A 25,345-nucleotide genomic window follows, 5' to 3' on the forward strand; every position below is an offset into this window, starting at 1 on the left:
GAATCATAGAAGATTAGGGTTGAAAGAGACCCCAGGAGGTCATCTAGTGCAATCCCCAACTAAATCATCCCAGCCAGGGCTTTGTCAAGCCGGGCCTTAAAAACCTCTAAGGATGGAGATTCCACCACCTCCCTAGGTAACGCATTCCAGTGCTTCACCACTCTCCTCGTGAACTAGTGTTTCCTAATATCCAATCTAAACCTCCCCCACTGCAACTTGAGACATTGCTCCTTGTTCGGTCATCTGCCACCACTGAGAACAGCCTCACTCCATCCTCTTTGGAACCCCCTTTCAGGTAGTTGAAGGCTGCTATCAAATCCCCCCTCACTCTTCTCTTCTGCAGACTAAAACAAGCCCAGTTCCCTCAGGCTCTCCTCGCAAGTGATGTGCCCCAGCCCCTTGATCATTTTCATTGCCCTCTGCTGGACTCTCTCCAATTTGTCCAAAACAGTAGCCTGCAAGAGGGGTCTGGCCTGCCTGTGAGCCCCCTTTTCCTGAAAACAAGTAGCTAAAAAAAAGTTTTAAAATGTCAAGCAAACACTCACTGACAATTTCAGAACTTTTCAGCAAACAAAATGCATCAGAGATAACCAAGTACTTGTTGTAGGAGCAGCAGTAATCTGTATGCTATGTATAATCTGTATGTTCAAAAGGTCTGTTACACCTTCCCCCCCTTTTGTCTCCTTTCCCTCTTTGAATACCTGTGAAGTGGCTTTCGTCCCTCCCCCTTCCTCCTGGAATGCTTGTGGAATGAATGGGCTGCTTGAACAGCTGGAAGATCAGAAAAGCTCCCAGGTAGACAAGCTGTCTGGGACTCTAATTAGGCAGCGATCAAACGTCAAACACCCAGTGTATGGACACTGTCCGAGGTGGAGTGTGACCTACCAGACACAGCCAAGTCCTCTCTAGTCACAGGCCATGAGGAGCAGGTCCTTAAAAGGGGAAGGGGCCATGTGCTCAGGAGTACACTCACAAGCTTCAGAGTAGCAGCCGTGTTAGTCTGTATTCGCAAAAAGAAAAGGAGTACGTGTGGCACCTTAGAGACTAACAAATTTATTAGAGCATAAGCTTTCGTGAGCTACAGCTCACTTCCATCCGATGCATCCGATGCATCCGATGAAGTGAGCTGTAGCTCACGAAAGCTTATGCTCTAATAAATTTGTTAGTCTCTAAGGTGCCACACGTACTCCTTTTCTTTTTACTCACAAGCTTGTACCTCCCGTGAAGGCCCTTCATCCAAACCACCTGGCCAATGGTTCGCCGCATTGCATTTCATCATGCCTTGGGAAGACTTACCTTCATCGCACTGCCCATCGCTGCACTGTGGGACGCTTCCCTTGAAGGATCCTGACATCTCCAGTGCCGTGCCTGTCCTGGGAGCGTGAGTATGCGACTGTGAGTGTAACTCTTCCCCCCCCGCCCCATCTTTTGAGCTTAGCTATCAGTATAATAAACGTGCTGCTTTCTGCCGAACTCTGGTGGGTCATTAGTCCTCCCTAAGCTTACTAGCTGGCCCAATTTCGGATACCAGTACTCTGAAGTTCAACAAGATCTACCTTTCAGAGTAGCAGCCGTGTTAGTCTGTATTCGCAAAAAGAAAAGGAGGACTTGTGGCACCTTAGAGACTAACAAATTTATTAGAGCATAAGCTTTCGTGAGCTACAGCTCACTTCATCGGATGCATTTGGTGGAAAAAACAGGAGAGATTTATATACACACACACAGAGAACATGAAACAATGGGTTTATCATACACACTGTAAGGAGAGTGATCACTTAAGATAAGCCATCACCCACAGCAGGGGGGGGAAAGGAGGAAAACCTTCCATGGTGACAAGCAGGTAGGCTAATTCCAGCAGTTAACAAGAATATCAGAGGAACAGTGGGGGGTGGGGTGGGGGGGAGAAATACCATGGGGAAATAGTTTTACTTTGTGTAATGACTCATCCATTCCCAGTCTCTATTCAAGCCTAAGTTAATTGTATCCAGTTTGCAAATTAATTCCAATTCAGCAGTCTCTCGTTGGAGTCTGTTTTTGAAGCTTTTTTGTTGAAGTATAGCCACTCTTAGGTCTGTGATCGAGTGACCGGAGAGATTGAAGTGTTCTCCAACTGGTTTTTGAATGTTATAATTCTTGATGTCTGATTTGTGTCCATTCATTCTTTTACGTAGAGACTGTCCAGTTTGGCCAATGTACATGGCAGAGGGGCATTGCTGGCACATGATGGCATATATCACATTGGTAGATGCGCAGGTGAACGAGCCTCTGATAGTGTGGCTGATGTGATTAGGCCCTATGATGGTATCCCCTGAATAGATATGTGGACAGAGTTGGCAACGGGCTTTGTTGCAAGGATAGGTTCCTGGGTTAGTGGTTCTGTTGTGTGGTGTGTGGTTGCTGGTGAGTATTTGCTTCAGATTGGGGGGCTGTCTGTAAGCAAGGACTGGTCTATCTCCCAAGATCTGAGAGAGCGATGGCTCGTCCTTCAGGATAGGTTGTAGATCCTTGATGATGCGTTGGAGAGTTTTTAGTTGGGGGCTGAAGGTGATGGCTAGTGGCGTTCTGTTGTTTTCTTTGTTGGGCCTGTCCTGTAGTAGGTGACTTCTGGGTACTCTTCTGGCTCTGTCAACCTGATCTACCTGCAACTTCTGAAATAGGCCTCATTTTGGAAAAGTCAATAGGAGAATGCTCTGTCAATATTACTGCTGAACTCTGTACCTGAGATACTGACAAAGTAGCTCACGAAAGCTTATGCTCTAATAAATTTGTTAGTCTCTAAGGTGCCACAAGTACTCCTTTTCTTTTTTTAAAGAAGATTGTGTCATAGAAGACTCAGACATAAAGGATCTGATGCTAAATGTTCCATCAGATAAAGCATATTTTGCTTTAGTGCCAGAGAACAGCACGTATATCAAAGATGAGGCAGCTATCCTGAGACGCACTGCAGGCCAGGGGATTGCTCAAAGAAGAAAAGGTGAGAGTGAAAGAAGCTATGCAAGAGCAACTTCTTGAGCACTTGACTCCAACAGCCAAATACAATGATGGGGTAAGAAAGAGAATTGAAAGTGGACCACGCAATGCAAAATACGCTGCTCATCACTACAGAATGAAATCGTTCCCATGGTGTCAGAAATGGTACTTGAATGCATTAGTTAAGTGAAAGAGGCTAATATTTTCTCTAGAATGGTTGACAAAACTAAAGAAATTAGCAAAGTAGAATAAGTGTCAGTTGTGTTGTGATATTATTTGCATGGCAGTATATGTAAAAGATTTCTTGGTTTCCAGCCTGCCGAGTCACTTGATGCAAAGTCTCTCCTTCAGTACTTGAAGAACAAGTCACAGTGTGGCACTGATATACAGAACTGTATTGCCCAGATTTATGGTGTGCAATCTCTCTCACAGGAAGATGTATGCTGACTGTTTCAATCACAGGCTCAGTTTAGTTATTGTTGAGGTATGCAAAGGAAACAAACATGTACTGATTTTTTTCCACTATCCTGGAGAAACTATATACTTTTCTCTCTGGATCAGCTACACATGCTACATTCAAAGCAAAGCATTTCTAAAGAAAGTACAACCCAAAAATAAACCTGTGAAATTAAAGAAGCTCTGTGACACTCAATGGGCATTGTAAGTTTCTGCTTGTAGCGCTGTGAGGCTATTGAGGAAAAAGTCGTCAAAGTGTCTTGTTCTGAAGAGAGTTACTGACAGATTTGCTGCTGTTCACAACAGGTGTATCCAGCTTCAATATGGTTAAAAAAAAAAAAAGGGGCACCTGTCATCATAGAATGGGGATAAGTAAAGTGTGTTTAGCAAGACTAGTAATGTTACACTGTGAACTTGGGAGACAAGCAACCCTGGGCGACTCACCACATTTCTCTGCACCTATTTTCCCTCCCCCTCCTTTGTCGGTCTTGTCTATTTAGACTACAACCCCTTTGTGGCTAGAGTGTCTTTTACTCTGTGTTTGGTAGCAAAGGAAGGCCCTAGTCTCGGCTGTCATACAAACAAGTGTGGAATAATTCGGGTTTTATCGGACAGCGTGGGTACATCTTGATTTCACTGCAGACACAAAGCGATGGGAAAAAAAACTCGCTAACAATTGAAATTTTCCAATAGGCAAACTAAGAAAAATGCTGCTTGAGAACTTACTGGAGTTTCACTTAAGGAGATTTACTTTGTATATTTGCACATGGGATGCGTTTTACGGATTATAAAGCTTTAACTTTTTTGCATCTCAGTGGTTTTCAATCTGTGCTCCACGGTCCCCTGGGGGTCTGCAGACTATGTCAGATCTCCAAAGGGGTCTGCACCTCCATTTTAAATTTTTTAGGGGTCCACAAATGAAGAAACATTGAAAACCACTGGTCTGCTGGCATTATTGTCTGACCCTCTCCCCCACATAATTCCCTGCAACTAATTTAGATCAATAAAAATGGGGGGGAGCTTAAAAACAAACACTGATATTATTCACTGACATTATAAAAATAAAAATGGAATTCTGCCAAGGCTAAATCCGTACGATTAATAGTAATGGGGTAGCACGGCTTGCTTTGGGGAGCAGCTTTACCAGGTCAGCCCCTAGCCATGTTTGGAGCAAGCAGGAGCTGAGCATAGGGGTTAGGGATGGTTTTACATTCGCTGTGGGTTTTCTCAAAAACATGGTGATTATAATAGCTGCAAGACGGGGGCCATTCTCTCCAGTGGATCTCTCCTGTGGCTGCAGTTTCCCAAAATGGCTCTATATGAAGAAGGCTGATGCAGTGTAACAGCTTCTGTCATAAGAAACCTTTCCAGCAGAACTACAGCACTGAGGGAAGTAGGGGAAATGTCCGTGCCATATGCCCCCCAAGGATGAGCGGATTACACACCCACCCCACAGGCTGTATTCATATGCACCAGCGAACTGGTGTGCCGGTCTCGCATCCATAATTATGCTTATTACTTATTTATACAGCACTATAGATGTGTGGTGAATTCAGTAAGAAGAAAATTATCTAATTTTTTAGAATACTGTTTATTGTCCAAAGACTGAACGTCCACATATGAATTATACAAAGCATCAGAGACATGCACAGTCTGCTTGTCATTATTCAACAACTTTCATGTGTTTCCAGCACAAGAAGGTCTCAGACTTCAGATTCCAGCAAAAACATATTGCTCCAAAAAAAAAAAAACAAAAAACAAAAAAACCCACCCAAAAGCTTTAAATTATGGCAGCAAGTTAGATACTCCTTATTTTTAATACTTATCAAGCAAAGATTTGAAAATAACTATAATGTAAACTTTTTATTTTTTTAAATATTTTAAATTGCTTGCATGGAGGAGGAGACTGGAGCTAAGAAGGAAGGGCAGAGAATGGAACCGAGAACAGAAGACATAAATTAAAAAAGCCAATCAAGCATCCTTCATATACTTGACATATAGAGAGAGATTTTTGGAATTATTTTGTGTGAGGCTCACCTATCGTGCTTGCCGACAGCCATGATATTGTTGTTCAGCAAGGCCTTGGAGACAAACTAGAAAGAGGCAAATGTATGGTACATCCCATCTTCAAATCCAACTTCTGAAGACTTATGCACTTTGCAGAAGAGGGGGATAGGGAGGAGGGAAAATAAACAGAAAAATCTGGAGGACTCAACCCTCCACAGACTTTCTCAACACTCTTCCCACTTCACGTTGAATGCTTCCAATGCAGAAATGCGTTAAAAAAAATAAGTGCAGTTCTAATACCTAACAAGGAAATTAAAAAGTTACAGCACAGGAATGATACAGCGGATGCCAAAACGAACTGAAACCTTAAAATCAAAGATATAGAGCAGAGACAGGAGTAAATGTCACCTATGATATAACCATACAGTAAGCAAACAGGAGTCTTATATTGAATTGATTAGTTTTTTTTCCTCTTCATTTTTATATATTGAAGTCACCCAGACTGGTCCAATATGACATCATTAAAATCTTACACCGATGCACAGCATGAAAATGCCCCTGAAGCTGGTCTCCAGGGATAATTTCAGGACACGCCCAAACCTGCTTTAGCCAGGAGATCTAGATTTTATCTCACAAAGGTCTGTGCTGTTTGCGTTCCAGGTGGGCTAGCTATGCAGCGCTCTCTAGTGCCTCAGCAAAATGAAATGGGCTCCGAAGAAGAATGGGGTTGAGGCTGGCTGGGCGGGTTTCACAGAAGGATGTGGGGCCTTCGGCTGTAGGCAGCCAGAGGCCAGGTTTGTTGTGTGTGCGTGCGCGGGTGCACCCTCACTGCGTAGGACAAGATTTCTGAAAAGCTTTACTTTTATTACAGCTCACTGTCAGGAGCCTCACAGCTGAGATCAGCAAACAGCCGTCAGTGGGTATAAAAATACCACATCCTGGTGGGGTCTCTCTCACCGCGCTGTGTTTCTTGGCAGAACACTTGGAATAAGCTTCCATTCGCCAGCTCCTGCATTCACACAATTTGCTGGGAATAAAGGCTCTCGGAGAGGGAAGCTGCTCTGGGTCATTGTCAGCATGCCACTGTCTGTGGGGCTAGAGCACTCTCAGTTCATTGTCCTGCTGAGCAATGAATTCACAATAATACCTCTGCTGTCTGCATAGTCCTACAGGCTAAATGGTAACTAAATCCTTCCCCTAACCTGGAACTTGGCATTAGCACTATGCTGACGGCACAAGCATGCACTAGGACACAAATCCAGCAGCTACATCTCAGCAGGGAACACACATACCCACCAGGGGATTGGCTCTCTTTACTAAACTGCCAGGATGAAGGCACAGGACCAAAGCCTACAGACGTCTCATACATGCACCACCCCAGAGGTCCAACCTCAGCACCCACTGACTTGGAGGGAAGCATGAAATAACAACAGTGCTTGCAAGTATGAAGGGGACCCTCCGGTCCCCCTCAAAAGATGGTTCTGCTGATGCTGGGGATCACAGGGACACGGTGTCAGTGCAAAGGGCCTTTATCTTACTTGACAAAGGGCTAAGGAGACTTCGCTAGAGCCAAATCCTTTCCTGGTGCCTGCAGTCCAGCTGGGACTCTCAGCCAGTGCTACCTTTCACTGACTCTCCCTTCTAGCCCAAGAGGTGGGGGTGCGTGTGACAAGGGGGGCAGTGGGACTAGAGGGCTTACAAAGGAGATTTGGGGAATGCTGGTGTATCTGCTGGCAGTGGAGAAGCCTGTTTGAAAAGAGACGCCAATGTGCTGGGGGATCAAGGGGCAGGAGCTACCCAAAGCAAGGGACACTCCAGCCCCAGGTGAGGGGAACCTGGTAGGCCTGCTACACAGAGTGAGAGACATCAACCCTCGAGCATTCTGGTTTCCTCCAGAACAGCACTGGGATCTTGTGGATCAAAGTCCGGCTGGTTCAGGATTCTCCCCTGATCAGTATGAAGCCATCCCTTGCCCCACTGCACCTGTGAAAGGAAGGAATAGGAAAGCACAGCTGGGGACTAAATACAATGGTGTGGCCCCTCACCCCACTGTGGAAGCACATGGCATTTAATCTCCCCGATTGGGACCCACTTGGGATACTGAATTTTCATGCTGTTTCCAGGAAGTGATGTCAGAGGTGGACCAGTCTAATTTCTTGCAGGCCTTTCTATTGGGTACTGGAATGCAGCTATTCAGCTTAGGGGTCCTCGATGTCGAGAAACTCTTGCTTGGGTGGGGCCACGCCACGGTACCATGCGCACGAGCCGTCGCTCCTCTTGATGCAGGCATAATGCTTAGCCTGTCGCCCGTTGATGTTCTTCTCCGTCACCCAGTCTGTCCAGAGACATTCATCCGAAGACGAGACGAAGCACGGAATGGAGGGGCAGCGGGAGATCTGGGGCAGAACAGAGACCATTGCTGAGCACACATTGACGCCCTGTCTGGGGGAGAGAGGGACCTGCCATGCCTCTTCCATCTCCCACCTCTGTCACTCTGGGCTGGGGGATGAAGAGAGACCCTGAGCCAAGGAAAGCAACATGCTAAAGTTCTGGGGTTCAAAGATGGGGCAGATGTCCCTCTCCCCCTTCAAAGCCCTCCTTTTCCCACCCATTCTAGAGGCCCTAGTCCCCTCTCCAAGTACTGTTAACATAGCACATGAGGAGAAAGGGCTGGCTCTAAGGCCACGGTCTTATCTGTCCCCAACTGTCACTTGTTTCCACTGCACCCCTTGTCCACCTAGCCTGCAAACTCTTCAGGCCAGCGGCTGAGCCTTGGTCTAAGCATTTGTGAAGGACAGTTCAGTCCTGGTGCAGTTCTACTGGAGTCAGACCTGGGATAGATCCTGCTGAACACCAAGCACCTCATCCAATCCTTGACAGAAGTTTGTCTAACCTGTTCTTGAAAACCTTTAGTGAGGGGGATTCCACAGCCTCTCTAGCCTGTTCCAGTGCTTAGCTCTCCTTACAGTGAGAAAGTTTTGCCTAACATGAATAGAATGGGTCACTCCTCTCCAGGAGCATCTGTGCTTTTACCCAAAACCCCAGGGATGGTGACTAAGCCACAGAAAAGTCCGAGCAAGTTTCTCAGAGTCACATAAGTGAGGCAGAGGCCTGTCTGGGATCAAGATGTTCCAGGCCCTTTGTTCCAGCCACTGGACATATGGCGCCTTTTAAGAGGCAAAATTGGGTCTTCACCTTAAATAAGAGGAATTTCCCAGTGCTGAAGCCAAACGTGGAATCTTTGCCTGGACAGAGCTACATGCAGAGCAAAGAAGTCTCTCTAACAGAGGAATCAGGACAGTCTAGCTCTGCAAACCATCCTGATGTTGGCATGTCTGAGGAATGAGGCCAGCAGTTCATCTCCACACCGTACAATGCAAGGTGGGATTAGATTACATCCTTTATACAAATACTCCACATATGACTGCAACCGATACATGCAAATATAAGCCTCCAGACAAGTTACAGACAGCAGGAGATGTGGGGGCTGGGGCGAGGGTGAGTGCCTGGGAGAAGCCTGGCCACGGAGAGTCCAGGGAGCAGAGGGCAGCATTCTGAACAGATAGCTGACATGAGGGAATAGAGAGAGAGATGAGGAGAGTGGGGAAGAGCCGGGAGGGGAAGCTGGGCTTGTGGGAACAGCTCTGGGATGCTCAAAAACTGGGGTCTGACCCCACCTTCGCCATAGACTCCCTACTGACCTTTGGCAACTCACTTCCCCCCAAATTCCTGGCTGTGAAATGGGGATGTTAGTCCTTCCATCCCTAGCAGGGTGTTGTGAGGGCATGTGGGATGCTTAGATCCCATGGGGATAAGAGCCAGGAAACAGCCCCAGTTCTGTAGTAAACTTGTCAAGGCAGGGACAGTATCTCCCTAGGTGGCTGTGGAGGGCCAGATCCTGAGTAGGGGCCTGTGGGCAGTACTGTAATAGGAGAACAACGGGCCAGGCGACCATCACTCCTAGACAGCCCACTGTCTGCCTCTCTGGGATGCCTCACGTCCTTTCTAGAAGTGCCCCTCGTTGGCCATTCCAGACAAAAATCACTGGGTTTATGCTGCCCTCAAGACTCTTACCCATGCTAGGGAAGGCAACTGCTCCAGCAATGCACTGATCCCTCTTCAGATGCAAATCCAGGCCTCAATTCAGGAAAGCATCTCTGCCGTTCACTTTAACAAGTGCTTTCCTGAGTCGCAGCACTGAATCCAGCCAAAGTCACTCGACACCAAGCCTTCCGATGGCCATGAGCAAGGACCCCAGAAACCTCAGAGCACCACGCGGAATGGCAGGCCCCGGGCAGGAGCACTCCCACTCTGCCTACCTTGCACTCGCAGCCCATCTGGTACCGCTGGTTCAGACTCTTCTTCTGGGTGGCACTCAGGGAGTCCCAAGGGACGATGAAGTCGCACAGTGTGATGTGCATCTTGCCATTACCTTCGGACTTGCCTGCGGAAAGGCACACAGCGCTTTAATCTTTCTAGGGACACATGTCCCATCAGGACCTCGAGGGAGTTTGAATAGCACAAGCCCTAGGCGAGCAGCCCGCCCCTCCAGGGGGCTCTAGGGACACACTGTGCCTGGAGCACACATCAGTCCCCTCCTTGGGGCACCATCCCTCTTGGCTAATGCAGTTAAACTCTGCCATGTCACAAGCAGCAGACTGGAGATGTGAGAAGAAGGGAGGGGAAAGACTGACAAACCCAGGAGCCCTGGAGAAGCAGAACGTCGTTTTGACAGAGAGCCACTCAGTGCGGGTGCGAGGCAACGGATTCCCTCCCGGCCCCCGAGACCACGCATAGAGAATCTGCTCTAAAAAGCCCCGGGAGTTTCCCGGGTACCTGGGGTGAGGTTCCGCAGCAGGCACAGCTCCTGGCACGCTTTCCCCAGAGTCTCAAGGCCTCAGTGCCAGGCGGCAGTGCCCTGAGTGTTTGCCAGGGAACTGTGGTGAAAATCAGGAAAACCAAGGGCTTTCTGGGCAGGACTAATTCAAAGCCCGGGAGTCTCTCCTGAGGAGGGATAGCTCATGGTTTTAGCATTGGCCTACTAAACCCAGGGTTGTGAGTTCAATCCTTGAGGGGGCCATTTGGGGTAAAAATAAGGGACAGTACTTGGTCCTGCTGTGAAGGCAGGGGACTGGACTTGATGACCAGTTCCTTCCAGTTCCATGAGAGGTATAGCTCCATTTTTTATTTTTTTTATTTATTTTATTAACTGGGTCAGCTCTCCTGCCTCGGATCAGCACCTCCTGTCGGCTTGGTTCTGCTATGCGAACAAAGCCAGGAGGAAGCTGTCCTGGCCCATGCCCCAGCTGTTTGCTCGGGCCAGGTTTTCCAGGAGGCTCCAAAGGGAAAGATGATCTGGGCGCCCCTGGAAAGGTGGCCATCCCCACTGGAGAGATCACAATGCTTGTGATGTCACACTCCAAGGGGCCACTTCGCAGGCAGCAATGCAGAGGAAATAAAGCAGAGGGGGCTGTCCAGAGTCCTGGCCAGGCAGTCCAGCCTCTAGGCTCAGGACCTCCCCCGCTGTCTACATGGATCTGGAGGACTTTATTTAGGGCTTGTTGAGAATTTGCCCCACTCTAGGGCTTGTGTTCTGAGCGAGCATATCCGAGGACGAGCAAGAGGCTACAGAGCAGGACACTCTCCGACAGGCCCCATCCAGGGAGAGGAGGAGACAGACGTCACGCCTAGAACCAGACACTCCAGCAGCACCAGACACTGGGGCCCACAGGGAGTGGAGTGGCCAGGAGAATGGACCAAGAGATGGATCCAGCAGAACTCAGAGAGCTCAGGAGAAACACCTGGGTGAAGGCATGTGCGATAGCACTCACACTGCAGCCAGACTCTTCTCTGGCACCAGGGGCACGGTGCCCTTATCCATTAGTGCCATTGGGCAAGTGCCAGACATGGAAACGGACACAGAGGGAGACTCCCGTGCTCCTGCCACTGGGACCGAGGGTTGCAGCTTCAAATGCTCCTGTGGGTTCGGCAGGACAGGAGCATTATCCCATTGCATAGACAGGGAAGCCGAGGCCGACACAAGCCCCGGAGCGCAGCAGCCACCAATATCCGAGCTGGGATGAGTGCTCCTGGAAGCCAACCCTGTGCTCGGAACATGATCACCACCCCAGCACGGGGACTAAGCACCAGCTTGCACACCGGTCAGGAAATGCTACTGGCTTTATTGGCTGTTATTTCCCTAGGAGCCACTAGATGGTGCCAGAAGGGGCCCCGATGATCAGGGACCCAGGATGGGCAGGGGCAGAGGGTTTGAATGAGACGCAGGCCAGGCCACCCGCAGTCATGTGGCAGGGCCCTGTAGCCAGGATGGGAGCCCCATGCATGCCCTGCTCACTGCCTCAGTTCTGGCCAGGATCAGAACGGCATTAAGGCCTCTGGGGGTCTAGCGCAGGGCCTTGTGGCAGGGGGAGGGCGGGGGGAACCCTATGGGCAGTGCTGCAATCCTGCCCGCTCTGGAGGTCCCATGGCCACAGCAGAGAGCAAGCCCTTTGGCTAGAGCAGAATCCAGTTTCAGGGCCTTTCCCTTAGCGATTCCCACAGCTCCAGGAAACCTCCCTACAGGATCCCTGTCCCTTAGTCTGCCTCCTCCTGCCCGCACTGACTCAGGTCGAGAGAGCCTTTGAAGTGCCCCAGTGTCCTGCTTCGGTTCCAGCCCCAGGGCCCACGCCAGCTCCTCCAGCCCCGGAGACAGCACTGGGGGCCATGCCAGCTCCTCCGGCAACGCACTTCTTACCTGCAATGAGATATTCCTTCTTCCCTCCGGTGTCCAGTGACACCCCGCACACAGCCGAGGAAGGAGCTGTGTAAATTAACTCTATGTCCTTGTCAGGTCCTTTAAACATCTAGCGAGAGAGAGAGAGAGAGAGAGACCGCGGTCAGACAGGTGGCCCCGCTCAGCTCCACACACGCTGCGGGAGATGGGGCCGGGAGCACGTGCACAGCAAGGGGTGAGGAAGCCGAGCTCTTGCAGTGCTGGGTGGCACAGACTGGTCACGGCTGTCGGAGCTCAGCACTTGCAGTCCACAGAGATGGGATCAGAGGGTGGGTTTGCTGTGGGGACCCCCGACCTTGTTCTCATTCCTGTACATGCTGCGATTCCCTAGCACCCTCTTCCCACCTGCTCCCCCAGAGCCAGACTACCCCAGGCTGGGGTCCGTACCTTTATCTGCTTGATCTCATACTGGATCCGTTTGATCGGATTCCCATAAACATCATTCCCAGAATCCACTTCTTTTCCAGAGACAGCCTTTGCTCTGATCACTGCAACAAACAGACAGGACGGGGATGAGTGGGAGAGATCCAGGAACAGCCTCCGTTCCCCAGCAGCAAAACAGGTTCAGATGCAAGGCCAGTCCCACAGCCTCAGCCTTGCCAAGCTGGTCACCTGTAGGTTTGGTCTCTGCCCATAGCTCCCAGGCAGGGATTGGCTCCTCCTGTTTGTGGAGCACCTAGCTTGTGCTAACAGAGTGATGCTAATGACTGAAATCCCTTTTGCAGCGTCTGATCTCTGAGTGAGCAAGTCTTTCCACTGCAGCCCATTCTAACCATCCTTTGACAACAGCCGCAGCAAAATGCCTGAAGCCTGATTTGGAGGTAAGAAGCCATTAGCACCAGGGTCAGCTTGGGAAGAAAATGGTCTGGATTTACAGAGAAGCATGTGAAAAGTGTGTGCTGGGCATGTGCCACGGGACTGTCATGGCATGCCAAGGCTCACCCTTATACACAGCTGCTTCCAGTGTGTGCACAGCTGTAAGGCCCCAATCCTGCAAATGGGTCTGTGTGGAGTGACCCTCATGTGCGCACAGATTCCTGCACAGGTCAGGTCCCACTGCAGGGTGAGGGCTCACCCATGGAGGGGGAGGGAGGAGGGGAGGTAAAGTCCTTCACAGCAAGGAGCTTATGTCTGCTGACAAGTCAGCTGAGCCTGCAAACTCTGCAGACTGGAGAGCTCCACATCTTTCTTTTCCTTTCAAAGGCCGTATATTAAATGCAAAAGCCAGTGTTGAGACTCCACACAGCAGGGGAAACACAATCACGCAGCCCAGAGCAAAAGCAGCTTCCAAGGACTGCTCAGCGCAGGCTGCTATCTCTCCAGAGACACCCGCACACAGCTGCGTAGACACTACTTTGATCGCCGTCTCCTTGCTCCCCATCTCTGCCTGGCTCTAGAAGCTGGGCAAAGAGCTGAATAAGCAGCATCAGACTAGCTGGACAAGCAGCACAGAGGGAATGCTGAGCTCGGAGAAAGGCACCAGGAGCGGCAGGGGAGGATGAAGATAAAGGAGAGCAAGCTGGAGACAGAAGGGAAGGCACATGCAGGAGAAGGAGAGGGGCTCTTCTTCATTTGTCAACAGAGGTCCTCAGTTTCTTGCTTCTGGTTAACTAATTTTCCACAAAATCCATGAGGTTCCGCCCACTGGTGACTAGACTATTCCCTGAAATGTTGAAATCAATCGGATGCTGCATCATGTTACAGACACACAGCTACTTGCCATCAAGCGGAGTGTACAGCCCGGGATCCCTCAGCCCAAATGGACCTTGCACAGAGACCAAGGGGGATAGCTCAGAGGAAGGATGGGGAGAAGGGAGGGTAACTCCATGAGGCCACTAGGGGCGGCACATGGAGTGGGGAGGTTTTTAGGAGCAGCAGCCCTGGTGTGAACAGAGAGCCCCGCTCTGGATTGACAGCCCACCCGAACTGCACAGCCTGGCCTTGCCACTGAGCTGTTAGTTCTGCTGCCTTTAGCAGCCACTCTTAAACCAGCATCTGTGTTTGAGATCAAGGGGACGCGCTGGCTGAGGAGCCTCCTGCCAGATGTCGGCTGCTGGAATGCTGGGCGGCCACGCAATTCAAAGCATGAGGAACCGCATCCTCCCTCCAGGCCGAAAGCAGCGCGAACCACATGATGTCACTTCCTCCCCAAGACGCCTGGAAAAACAACCCCTCCAGTCACAGCAGGACTCATGGGAAACAAGGGCTGGGGCTCTGGAAAAACAGCCAGGTAGGTGGGTCTGTTGGGGCGAGCTCAGCAGCACAAAGGGAACGGGCCTGGCCAAACACCACAGACCTGCAGGCTCCAACCCTGGGTCCTGGACCCGCTGCCTCCCCCAGCTCCCTATGGCATCAGCTGCTCCGCATCCTTGTGCCCCTCCTCCCAATGCAGCCTCATCACTTTGCAACACGAGTGAGTGTCAGGAACAAGGGCCCATGTGTGGGCACAACTGATGGGGTGAGAGGACTCCACCCCAGAGCTGGCAGCTTTTCTGTGGCGATGCCACTCCCCCACATACACAGCAAGGCCTGCACTGAGGAGCCCATCCGCCCCTGGCTCTCTCCTGCTGGCTTCCACCTCCACCTGCCCAGGAGCCCCAGCCTAATGATCTGCACCCGGAGAGGCTTTTCCTGCAGAGCGGGGAGCAAGTGCTGCGTGCTGCTGGCAGCTGTCATCTGCTGCTCTTGCAGCAAGGACAGCGCAGCTTCCATTGCAAGGCAGAAGGCACCGGCCAAGGCCTAACCACCCCCATGAGAAGGGCTTGTTCTCACAGCAGAGTGAAACGCGGGCAGTGCCCTCCATGCAGGATGGAGAGGGGCAAACTGAGGCAAGGTGCAGCCAGTTTGGAGGGGCAGGGCCACTACTTTCCCAAAGGCAGGTTCAGGAGCCTGGCTTCCCACTGCTGCCTAGAGTCGTTTCCTGCGGTGTCCCCTCCCCAGGGCAGGGTCCTTGCCTGCTGCTGCCCTGCCGCACGAGGCAGAACTTGCCCTGAGAGCAGCTCACCTGGCAGTATGGCTGCCCCGCTGGCCCAGCGAGATGTTTGCAGGTTCAGGTTCCGACTTGGATTTAGGCTAATGCCAGCTGCTGACAGCGCAGGTGGAGGGGCAGGGGTTAAACCTGGTCCATTCTGCCGGTCTGGGGGGATGCGATCCAGTGACAGCTAGAGCCGTGGGGCTCCGTGATCTGCCCCGCTCCCCACTGAGGACTCTGAGGACACACACAGGGCAGGCGCTCATTCCCCTGAGGCCAGTTCTCCCGGTGCAGGATCCGGGGGACGCCCAAGCAGCAAGAGAAGCCAGGCTTCGCCAGCCAGTCACGGCCCCTCTGCCTCAGACAAGGCCCTGCCCTTGAGGCTGAGCTGACGGGTCTCTTGGTAACGCACGGGACAGGACAGAATCCAGCTGGTTCCAAGAGCCCAGGCAAGGGCAGCGCACAGACGGCCTCCCATAGCCCAGAGCAGCACACTGCTGCACGGCAAGCGCGAGAGGGAACAGGCCACTGGCCACTGCAGGCTATTGGCACGGGACCTCCCGGTCACTGCAGAGATCTCTGCTCCCCAGCATTCACAGCATCCCCCAAGCGTCCCTGTAAGACCCCCTCAAAGCCCCGCTGTTCTGTGACAGCACCAGAGCTAGGGCTGAGCCCTGGGGGCCACCAGCAGCTGTGCCCTGGAGCCGCTGTGTGTGGGGAATGCAGCTCACACAGGGCAGCATAGGCTTTCACCAGCATCCAACCGGTCGAGTTACAGCCCAGGCTCCCTCTAGGCCCCCTTGGGCTTTACCTCCACCAACCTGGCCCATGCTAACGGCCGGGGGCCTCATCCACACTGGACTATTCGAACATGGACAAATGTTCCCCCCAAGTCTACACTACACTAGTGTAGTCTACTAGTGTAGACAAGGCCTGGGGCTGGAATCTGCACAGCACTCCTGCGCTCGGGTCTGGCTGGGACTCGCAGGCGCTAGTGCAGGAGCGGTCCACAGTAATTAACCAGCGCCAGTGTCAGTCCTTCGTCTGGGTCTGTAAAGCCCCAGAGGTTAGGGTTTGGGGGGCAGCATGCAGGCCCCGCTCCAGGGCTAAGGAATTCCTACAGGAGCCCTGGCCAGCACAGACAGCTCTCATTGGGCTTGAAGAACCGCATGCGGCACTGAGTTCAAGAACACAGCTGCTGCCCTGCCCAGGGAATTTAACCCCAAACCTAGCCAGCTCCCAGCCCCAATGCTCCCTCCACACCTAGCACAGACTCTGGCTCTGCCTCCCACCCCAGTGCGGATGCCAAGCCCAGCTCCCCTCCATGTACTCTTGACTCCAGCTCCTTGTGCCTCTACTGAGCACGGATCGGGATTCTAACCAGCCCTGAACCCAGCTACAGGCCCCACGGGGCAGACTCCAACTCAGCTCCCCTCCACTGCTGCAGAACAATTCCTGGAACCCCTGCACCAAGGAGCTGGCCTCAGGTTCTCAGCCAGCACAAATCCTGCGCCAGGTATCTCCACAGTGACCAAAACCTTTCAGGATCAGAGCCCGCCACAAGACAGCAGCCCTAGCTCGGCACCATGGAGAAGTTCCCTTCCATCCCAGCACACCATCCCGCTGGGCTGTCCCACTGTTACTGCTCCAGGCCTGCGCTGGACAGCTGCGGTCTATGGGGTGGCTGTAGGCAGCTAGCAAAGCCAGGCCACTCCACACGCAGCCAATGGGGCTCTCCAGGGAACGGCTTGGCCCAGCCCGGCATTGCAGGCATTACTCACAGTGCACGTTAGAGGGTCCCTGGCACACGGCTGGCACCGTCTGGTCACATGGAGAGGCGCTCTGATACCACGGTGATGGGCCAGAGAGGGACCACACACCCCAAGGGCTGTGCTGAGAGCCTGTCAGCTCATCTCCTAGCAGAGATCGTCCCCACCCAAACCCCGGGCCTGGACTCCCACAGCCTCTGGGAAAGGCTGTGCCGAGTCCGGGACACAAGCCATGCAGTCGGGCCTTTGGCAGGAAGAGCAGCTACTGGTCTAGGTTCCTCCTGTCTGCCGTTTGCTCTTCCCCCTTCCCTGGGCAGAACACCTCCCTGACCAGCTCTTGGCACTGCAGCGCTGGGGCCTGGAGCAGCTGATGGTGTGGGCGGCATGGTCCTAGTTACCAGACAGAAGCATCAAGGCCATGCCCAATGCAGCAATCAGCAGCCATGCCCAGTGTTCACAGCACAGCTGGCGCCCAAGGAGCGAGGGGTTCACCAGTTGGAGCCGCTCATGACTCGGAGCTGGCTGGGACAAGAAGTGCTGGTGTAGGGGCCAAGGCCTATGCCAGCTGTTTGCCCTACTGCCACTCCCTGCCCTGCTGATCATCCAGCCCCTCTTGGCACCCCCAAGTCACATCAAGGGGCTCCTGGGGATGGCTCTGAAATAGAGGTGTTCCCGTGAGCCACTGTCCAGCTCCTGCCCAGACCCCCAGCTGCCCCAGGAAGCAGAGCAGGGAGGACAAGCCTCTTCAGCTTTGCTTTGGCTAGGGTAGCAAACAGAGCGGCTGCTGCCGATGGCTCCTGCCTTTGGTCTGGAAGGGTGGGAAGTGACATTGGCTTAGCGGCTGTGGGCGGGAAAACGGCTCCTGGTTCAGTGGGCTCCGGCCTTTTCCATTCACGTGCTGATGAATCACTTGACAAAAATGCAGCCCTATCTAGGCAGATTTGTTCTGAACAGTGCGGCTTTGTGGAGCGGACTGCATTGCACTTCCCAGCCAAGAGCCCAGCCAAGCTCCACGCTGAAAGCCAGGAGCCAGAGGGGAGGGTGGTGTGGGAAGGAGAGGGAGAGAGAGTCAGCCCAGGGAAATCCAGGTCTGCCCAGCCCTTCAATGGGAGGCAGCTCCGAGCACTCAGACCATGAGTCAGACTCACAAAGTCAGGCGATTTTAATGCTAAGAAACCCTTTGTATTTTCCATTTCTTCTGAGTGAGCGGCTCAGGTCCCGTTTTCAGGCATCTCTGCAGCCAGGGGGGCTGCAAACATACTGGGGCTTCCCAACAAAAGCTGAGCTCCCCACAGAATTCCCTGACTCCAGGAGCTGGCGCTTTAATGGAAATCCCAGCTACCCTCCGACTCATGTTAAAGTCACATGAGCTGGCGAAGGCCAAGGGTGAGTGACGATGGCCCCATATTGGCTCCCCAGGAAGGACAAGGTGCCCTCCCCAGGCAGGGGAATGGGACATGCAGAGCCCAGTACCCTGGAGATAAAACACACCCCTCCTTGGCAAAGATGCCAGCGACGGCCTGGCAAACTGGGGCTGTCTGGGATCCCAACTCACACCTCATTAGCTGCATGGCAGTGAGCACTGGGCATCCAGGGATGTGTCTGCACCCCTGGGCACAAGACCCACTGCCAGGTGGCTACCTGGCTGGGTGAGATGTTAATGGAGGGCCTGTCTGGGGCTCTCGGAAACCATGGCAACAAGATGGGTGTGGCTCCACGTCAGCGGCAAGAGCCAGAGGATGGGACCGAGGGACTGTTATAATGCTGGGGGGGCGGGAGGGGGCACAAGTCACCTTACAGCATTTTAACCAATAGGATTGCACTATGGAAATTCACTGATGCCGCATGGCGATTGCCTGTTACCGCTGAGCTCACAACCCCCCCACTCCATCCCGGATGAATCCGAGAGTCCCCCAGACCTGCCCCAAAGCAAGGGGGACCCAGGATTGTGAACAGGACACCAGCAAACAGACACGTCTCATCCCCACACTGCTGTCTCCTGGGCTGTCTGAATCGCTAGCCAGCCAAATGCCGCCCCCGTCCCCGTCCTGCTAACAGCACCTCCGGGAGACAGACACGTGTATTCTGGGCAGCTTTCAAGCGTTTGCCGGTTAGCTGCCTCTACAGCAGCCTCCATGCAGAGAGAGATGGGTGCAGCTGTCCCCCCGCTCCGTCTCCCACCCCCACGGATTTCCCCGCTGGCTCGTGGAAGCGCTGGGATGTGGACCCTTTCCCCTCTGCTTCCGATAACCAAACTGACCTCGCGGCAGCTGACCCAGCAAGACTCTGCCAAGGCAGGAGGCTGTGCCAGGTGTGTGCAATACCTGTGTGTGAACACGTGCACACACACACGTACAGAAAACGGGTCTCCGGAGTTATCAGTCTAGCTTTGTCCAGCACTGCCCAGCTAACATGTCTAAACCAGAGTGCCCCTGCTCCAGATGGTTCTGAGCAGGAAACTCACTCTCTGTGGCCCACTCGGTCATCAGCTTCCCTGCAAAAACTTCCCTAAACCCCTATGTTTTTGACACTGGGGGTGTTCGGGGGAGCTGAGCAGCCAGCAGTGAGTGGTAACTTTCCAGCCCGACTGCCCTGGGCTGGATCTGTACCAGGGACCTCAAGGGAGAGGCATCACAGTTCACCGTCACGCCTGAGCTAGCCATTTCCCAGGCCAACACATGGAGGAGATGGTGCATGTTGGTATTGGGGCACAGAGCTGGATGAGAGGCGAGGCCACGGGGACATGAGCTCTATATCTGGGCACCACTGATGGCCAGTCCTTGGCACCTAGATAACAGGGGCTCCCTCAAAGTAAGTAATCCCCTGACCAACCCAATCTAGCCTAGAGGGAGAAGAGAACAACCTGGAAGAGCCTTTGCAGTTCTGGGTGGGATGTTTGAATTAAAGCAGCCGCACCACCACCACACGGGGGTTGTGGGAATGAGTTTTACTGATATGGGCACAGAAATCCACATCTGAAATATCCCCCCAGTGAAACAGGAACGCCTGTGTGCTTCTAAATGGAAACTTCCCGCCCCATGCCAGTGCCTGAAAACAGGGCTAGGAACAAGGGGAAGCCAGCCAAGCTGCATGAGCCTGGTGCAGCAGCACTCAGAGTCTGAATCATCGCTGCTGCGATCTGTAACCTGGGCAAGGGCGAGTCCTGGGTCGCCATGTCCCTCTGTTGGCTGGGTGGCACTGCGCTGCCAAACCCACCTGTCTCCCTCTACGAGAGAGGCTCCCTTCCAGGTCCTGCCCGGTATGCGGGAAATCCCACACTGGCATGCTCCATCTCACTGCATACAAGGCCAGATTCACCCTCTTCAGAGGAAAGGAAGATCAAAGGAACAGCACCTAGAAGTGAGTACTCCCACCCGCCCCTTCCGGGGGGGAGGCCTGTCCCTTTGGCTCCATTCTACAGGCACAAGCAGAGACACTGCATCTACACTGCAATTAAACTGCCCCTTAGCCCAAGTCAGCTGGCATGGGCCAGCCGCGGGTGTCTAACGGCAATGTAGACATACCCCAAGTGACTTTCCCAAGGCCTTCAAGAGAGCTGGCAAGAGAGCGGGGAGCAGAGCTCTGGGCTCCTGTATGATAACAATAGTCAGCATCCCAAAGCACAATAGCTACCACTGATCACATTTCACAGGTAGGGAAACTAAGATTCAAAGACCTGCCCAAACTCAGTAGTAGAGCCAGTAACTGGACCCAGGATCCCGACTCCCAATCACTCCTCGCTAAAGTTGGCCCGTGGCTCTCCCAACAGAGCGCTGAGGGGCACTCAGCCTCTGCACCCGTGTTTAGAGCACCCGGTCACTCCGGCTATTTCCAAGGTGCTAACACCATGTGTCCCAACAACCCCCAAGGCCTACACCGCCATGTGAAAGGGCGCGGCCTGGTGACCACCACCCACACACCCCTATCTGGCCTCAGGGTGGCCTTGCAAGCAGCCCCTGCCTCAATTTCCCTCTGAGTCCCCAGTAACTCCAGGCAAACTTCCGAGCATCGATAACCCTTGCTGGGTTCATTTATTATAGTAAAAGGCCTGTGTATGTAGATCATAACCCAGCCCCACCACCCAGAATTCCCCAGCTCACACCAACAGTCCACCCACACACCCAGTGCAGCCCCAACCCCTCTCGCTGCACCCAGGCTGGGACTCCCCGGCCACCCCAGCCTCTCTCACCGCACCTCACCCAGCCCCTCGTCACTGCCAGGCTCCCCGGCATGGCCCCAGCCTCCCCCCACCACAGCCAGGCTCTCTGGCCTCTCTCACACCTCACCCGGCCCCTCTCACACCTCACCGGGCCCCTCTAGCTGGGCTGCTTCTCTGCCCGTTTCACTCTCTGGTCTGGTCCTAGCTCTCGCCCAGAGACATCAGCGCACTCACCTGTCCATCATTCCCCAGCCTTCAGCCCTCTGCGGCCCCAACGAGCCACCAGGTACCTCCCTCTGCAGCTCTCAGCCTTCAGCCCGCTCTGGCCTGGGCAAGTTTGTGGGTGACCCCCCGCAAACTGCCTTGCTGCCTCCTGCTTTCACCAGCCTCCCCTGACTCCACGGCTCAGCAGGGGCCCTCGCCATTCCCTCCTTCAGGGCAGCCCAGCCCAGCCCTGCTCTGAGCCATCTTCTGACTCTCTCTCCTCTCCAGAATATCCCTCAACTTTGGGCTGCCTCTCCCTTGTAACTCCCAGGGCCATTAGGTGGTGGAACTAGAGGTGCTGGGGGTGTTGCCGCACTCCCTGACTTGAAGTGGTTCCATCATATCCAGGGTTTACAGTTTGGTTCAATGGCTCTGTCACGGAGTGTTGGGGAGAGAGGGTCCTGCACCCCCCTCTTCCTGTGATTCCCAGGGACACCCCCCTCTTCCTGCGATTCCCCATGACGCGCCAGCCAGTAAAATGGAAGGTTTATTAGATGACAGGATCACAGTCCAAACAGAGCTTGTAGGTACAAACAGGACCCCTCAGTTAGGTCCCTCTGCAGGACAGAGAGCTTAGACCCCAGCCTTGGGGCTCCCTCCGTTTCCCTAGACTGCTCCAAACTGAAACCCCCTCCAGCCATCTCACCCAGCATCCCCCCAGCTCCTCCTCCAGCCTTTGTCCAGTTTCCTGGGCAAAGGTGTCACCTGGCCTCAACCCCCCTCCTGGCTCAGATATCCTCCCTGAAGTGAAGTCACCCCCTGCTCTCCCCTCCCCACTGCAGACAGTCCCAGTAAAACTCCCCTGTGACATCCCCAGGTCAATCCTCCCCACTCCCTGCTCCGTCACATCTCTCCCCCCTTTGAGACTGAACTGAGCAGGGTCACTCTGACCCATGACCTGCAAAAGTTCAGGGCCCCCTCCCCGGGGCAATGCATCCACTATCATGTTGGCACTTCCCTTCACATGGACCACTTCCATGTCATAATCCTGCAGGAGCAGGCTCCACCTCAGGATCTTGGCGTTGGCTCCTTTCATCTGGTGCAGCCAGGTCAGGGGAGAGTAGTCGGTGTGCACGGTAAAGTGTTGCCCGAAGAGATATGGTTCTAGTTTCTTAAGGGCCCACACCATGGCCAGGCACTCCTTCTCGATGGCCGCGTAGTTCTGCTCCCGGGGTAGCAACTTCTTGCTCAGATACATGATGGTGTCTCTCCCCCTTTTCATCATCCTGCATTAACACCAACCCCAGTCCCGTGTCTGAGGTGTCGGTGAACACCATAAAAGGCTTGTCAAAGTCTGATTTTGCCAGAACTGGGCCACTGACCAGAGCCTCCTTCAGCGCCCGGAGAGCTTTCTGGCACTGCTCGGTCCAGGCCACCTTGTCTGGCTTCCCCTTCTTGCGTAGCCCAGTGATGGGGGTGGCTATGGCGCTAAAGTGGGGCACAAATCTTTGATAGTACCCACCATCCCAATAAAGGTTTGGACCTGCTTTTTGGTTTGGGGAGTGGGCCAGTCTCTGATCACCTCCACTTTGGCTGGTTCTGGCTTTAGACAGCCACTCCCACCCCCCGCATCCCCAATGGCCCAGGTAAGATACTTCCGCCATCCGCACTTGCACTTCTCAGCTTTTACAGTCAGCCCAGCCTCCTGGAGTCGGTCCAGCACTTGTCTAACCTGGGACACATGGTCCTCCCAGGTCTGGCTAAAGACACAGATGTCATCAATGTACACCAAGGCAAAACTCTCCATCCCCCTCCATAGCTGATCCACCAGGCGCTGGAAGGTGGCCGGCACTCCCTTGAGGCTGAAAGGCAGGGTCAGGAAGTCATAGAGCCCCAGAGGGGCGATAAAGGCTGATTTCAGCCTGGCATCTGCATCCAGGGGCACTTGCCAGGAGCGCTTTGTAAGATCCATGGTGGTAAGGTACCGAGATCCACCCAGTTTATCTAGGAGCTCGTCAGGCCTGGGCATGGGGTAAGCATCAGATACAGTGATGGCATTGAGCTTCCGATAGACCACATAGAACCGGATCAACCTGTCCGTTTTGGGGACCACCACCATCACCAGCAAGGCCCAAGGGCTGGCAGATGGCTAGATCATCCCCAAAGCCAGCATGTCACTGACCTTTCTTTCCAGGTCCTGGGCAGTTTTCCCTGTGATTCAGAAGGGGGAGCATCTTATAGGGGGATGCGATCCTGTCTGCACCCAGTGGATAATCAGATTAGTGCATCTAGGCTGGTTTGAAAACAGCTGTCAGTACAGATGCAGCACCCCTCTGATTTCAGCTTGCTGGGCAGGGGTTAGCTGATCAGAGAGGGGAAATGTTTCCAAGGGGGAGCCAGCTCTTGTCCCAGGGAATAGATCTACTAAAGGGTCGTCTCCCTGCTCCTCCTAATGTCCACACACAGCCAACACCACATTCCCCCATCACAATATGGCTTCATCATATTCACATGGTACACCCCGCGGTGGTGCACCCGCTTAGACAGCTCCACCACATAGTTTACTTCATTTAGTTGCTTGACCACCTTGAAGGGACCTTCCCAAGCGGCCTGTAGTTTGTTTTTTCTCACGGGGATGAGAACCATCACCTGATCCCCAGTGGCGTAGGTGCGGGCCCGCGCCGTGCGGTCATACCAGACCTTTTGCTTCCTCTGGGCTCTGGCCAGATTCTCCTTGGCCAGACTCACGAGTTCAGCAAGTCTCTCTTGGAAGATCAGGACATACTCCACCACTGACTTTCCATTGGGTGTGGCCTTCCCCTCCCATTCGTCTCTCATCAGGTCCAGGGGGCCCCTCACCCTCCTGCCATATAACAGTTCAAAAGGCAAAAATCCGGTAGCTCCTGGGGTACCTCCCTGAACACGAACAGCGGGTGAGGTAAGTACTTGTCCCAGTCCTGCGGGCGCTGGTTCATAAAGGTTTTCAGCATCATCTTTAGCGTCCCATTGAACCTCTCCACCAGCCCATTGGACTGGGGGTGATATGCTGAGGCCCAGTTGTGCCGGACCCCACATTTCTCCCACAATCACCGGAGCAGGGCCAACATGAAGTTGGATCCTTGGTCTGTCAAGACTTCCTTGGGGAACCCCACTCGGCTGAAAATGGTCAGCAGCGCATCTGCCACGGTGTCTGCTTCAATGGAAGCTCAGGCCACTGCCTCGGGGTAGCGGGTGGCAAAATCTACCACCACCAGAATGTATTTCTTCCCCGACCGGGTCATCTTGCTGAGAGGCCCTACTATGTCCATAGCCACCTTCTGGAAATGTTCCTCTATGATGGGAGAAGGTCTCAAAGCCGCTTTCCCCTTGTCCCGGGCCTTCCCCACCCTCTGACAGGGGTCGCAGGATCGGCAATACTGCCGGACAGCGGTAAAGACCCCAGGCCAGTAAAAGTTCTGCAGCAACCTCTGCCGGGTGCGCCAGATTCCCTGGTACCCTGAGAGGGGGATGTCATGGGCCAGGTACGGGAGCTTGCGGCAATACTTCTGGGGTACCCACCAGTTGCCTCTCAATCCCACAGGACTCCACTTCCCTTGGGGGAGACCATTCTCAGTACAGGAACCCCTCGTCCCACAGGAACCTCTCCTGGCACCCTCTCCTCATGGTCCGTACCACACTGAGGTCGGCCAGGTCCCTGAGCTTCCGCAAGGAGGGATCTTTCTGCAACTCGGCCTGGAACTCAGCGGCTGGGGAAGAGATGGGGACCTGCTCCCTCTCGCTGGCTGGGTCTGAAGCCACAGCCCCTCTCAGCCTCTTGCCCTGGGCACTCCCTCCCCACCAAGGTAAGGTCCTGTGCCAGTGAGGTACCCTCCCCAAGGTCAGGATGTAGTGCCCTTCGCCGGCTCTGGCTACAGGTCACAACCAGGACATTCTGGGGGTTGCTTGGCCATTTTTCTAGGTCCCCCCCCATCAACACCTCAGTGGGCAAATGGTGGTGCACCCCCACATCCTTGTGG

At 53.6% G+C, this 25,345-nt stretch overlaps 1 protein-coding gene across 1 annotated transcript in view; it reads right to left on the reverse strand.

The window, feature by feature from the left end:
- Positions 1–4,998: 4,998 nt before the first annotated feature.
- Positions 4,999–25,345, reverse strand: part of TIMP2 (TIMP metallopeptidase inhibitor 2) — a 33,703-nt gene continuing 13,356 nt past the window's right edge. Inside the window, exons 2-5 of the mRNA XM_038371565.2 lie at positions 12,614–12,714; positions 12,188–12,296; positions 9,753–9,877; positions 4,999–7,829 (exon numbers count right to left, since the gene is read on the reverse strand). Of these exons, the coding sequence (XP_038227493.1) occupies positions 7,632–7,829; positions 9,753–9,877; positions 12,188–12,296; positions 12,614–12,714 (533 nt within the window). The 3' untranslated portion in view covers positions 4,999–7,631. The remainder of the gene's footprint in view (positions 7,830–9,752; positions 9,878–12,187; positions 12,297–12,613; positions 12,715–25,345) is intronic.

The sequence above is a fragment of the Dermochelys coriacea genome, chromosome 14 (assembly GCF_009764565.3).
Source record: "Dermochelys coriacea isolate rDerCor1 chromosome 14, rDerCor1.pri.v4, whole genome shotgun sequence".
Taxonomy (NCBI): domain Eukaryota; kingdom Metazoa; phylum Chordata; order Testudines; family Dermochelyidae; genus Dermochelys; species Dermochelys coriacea.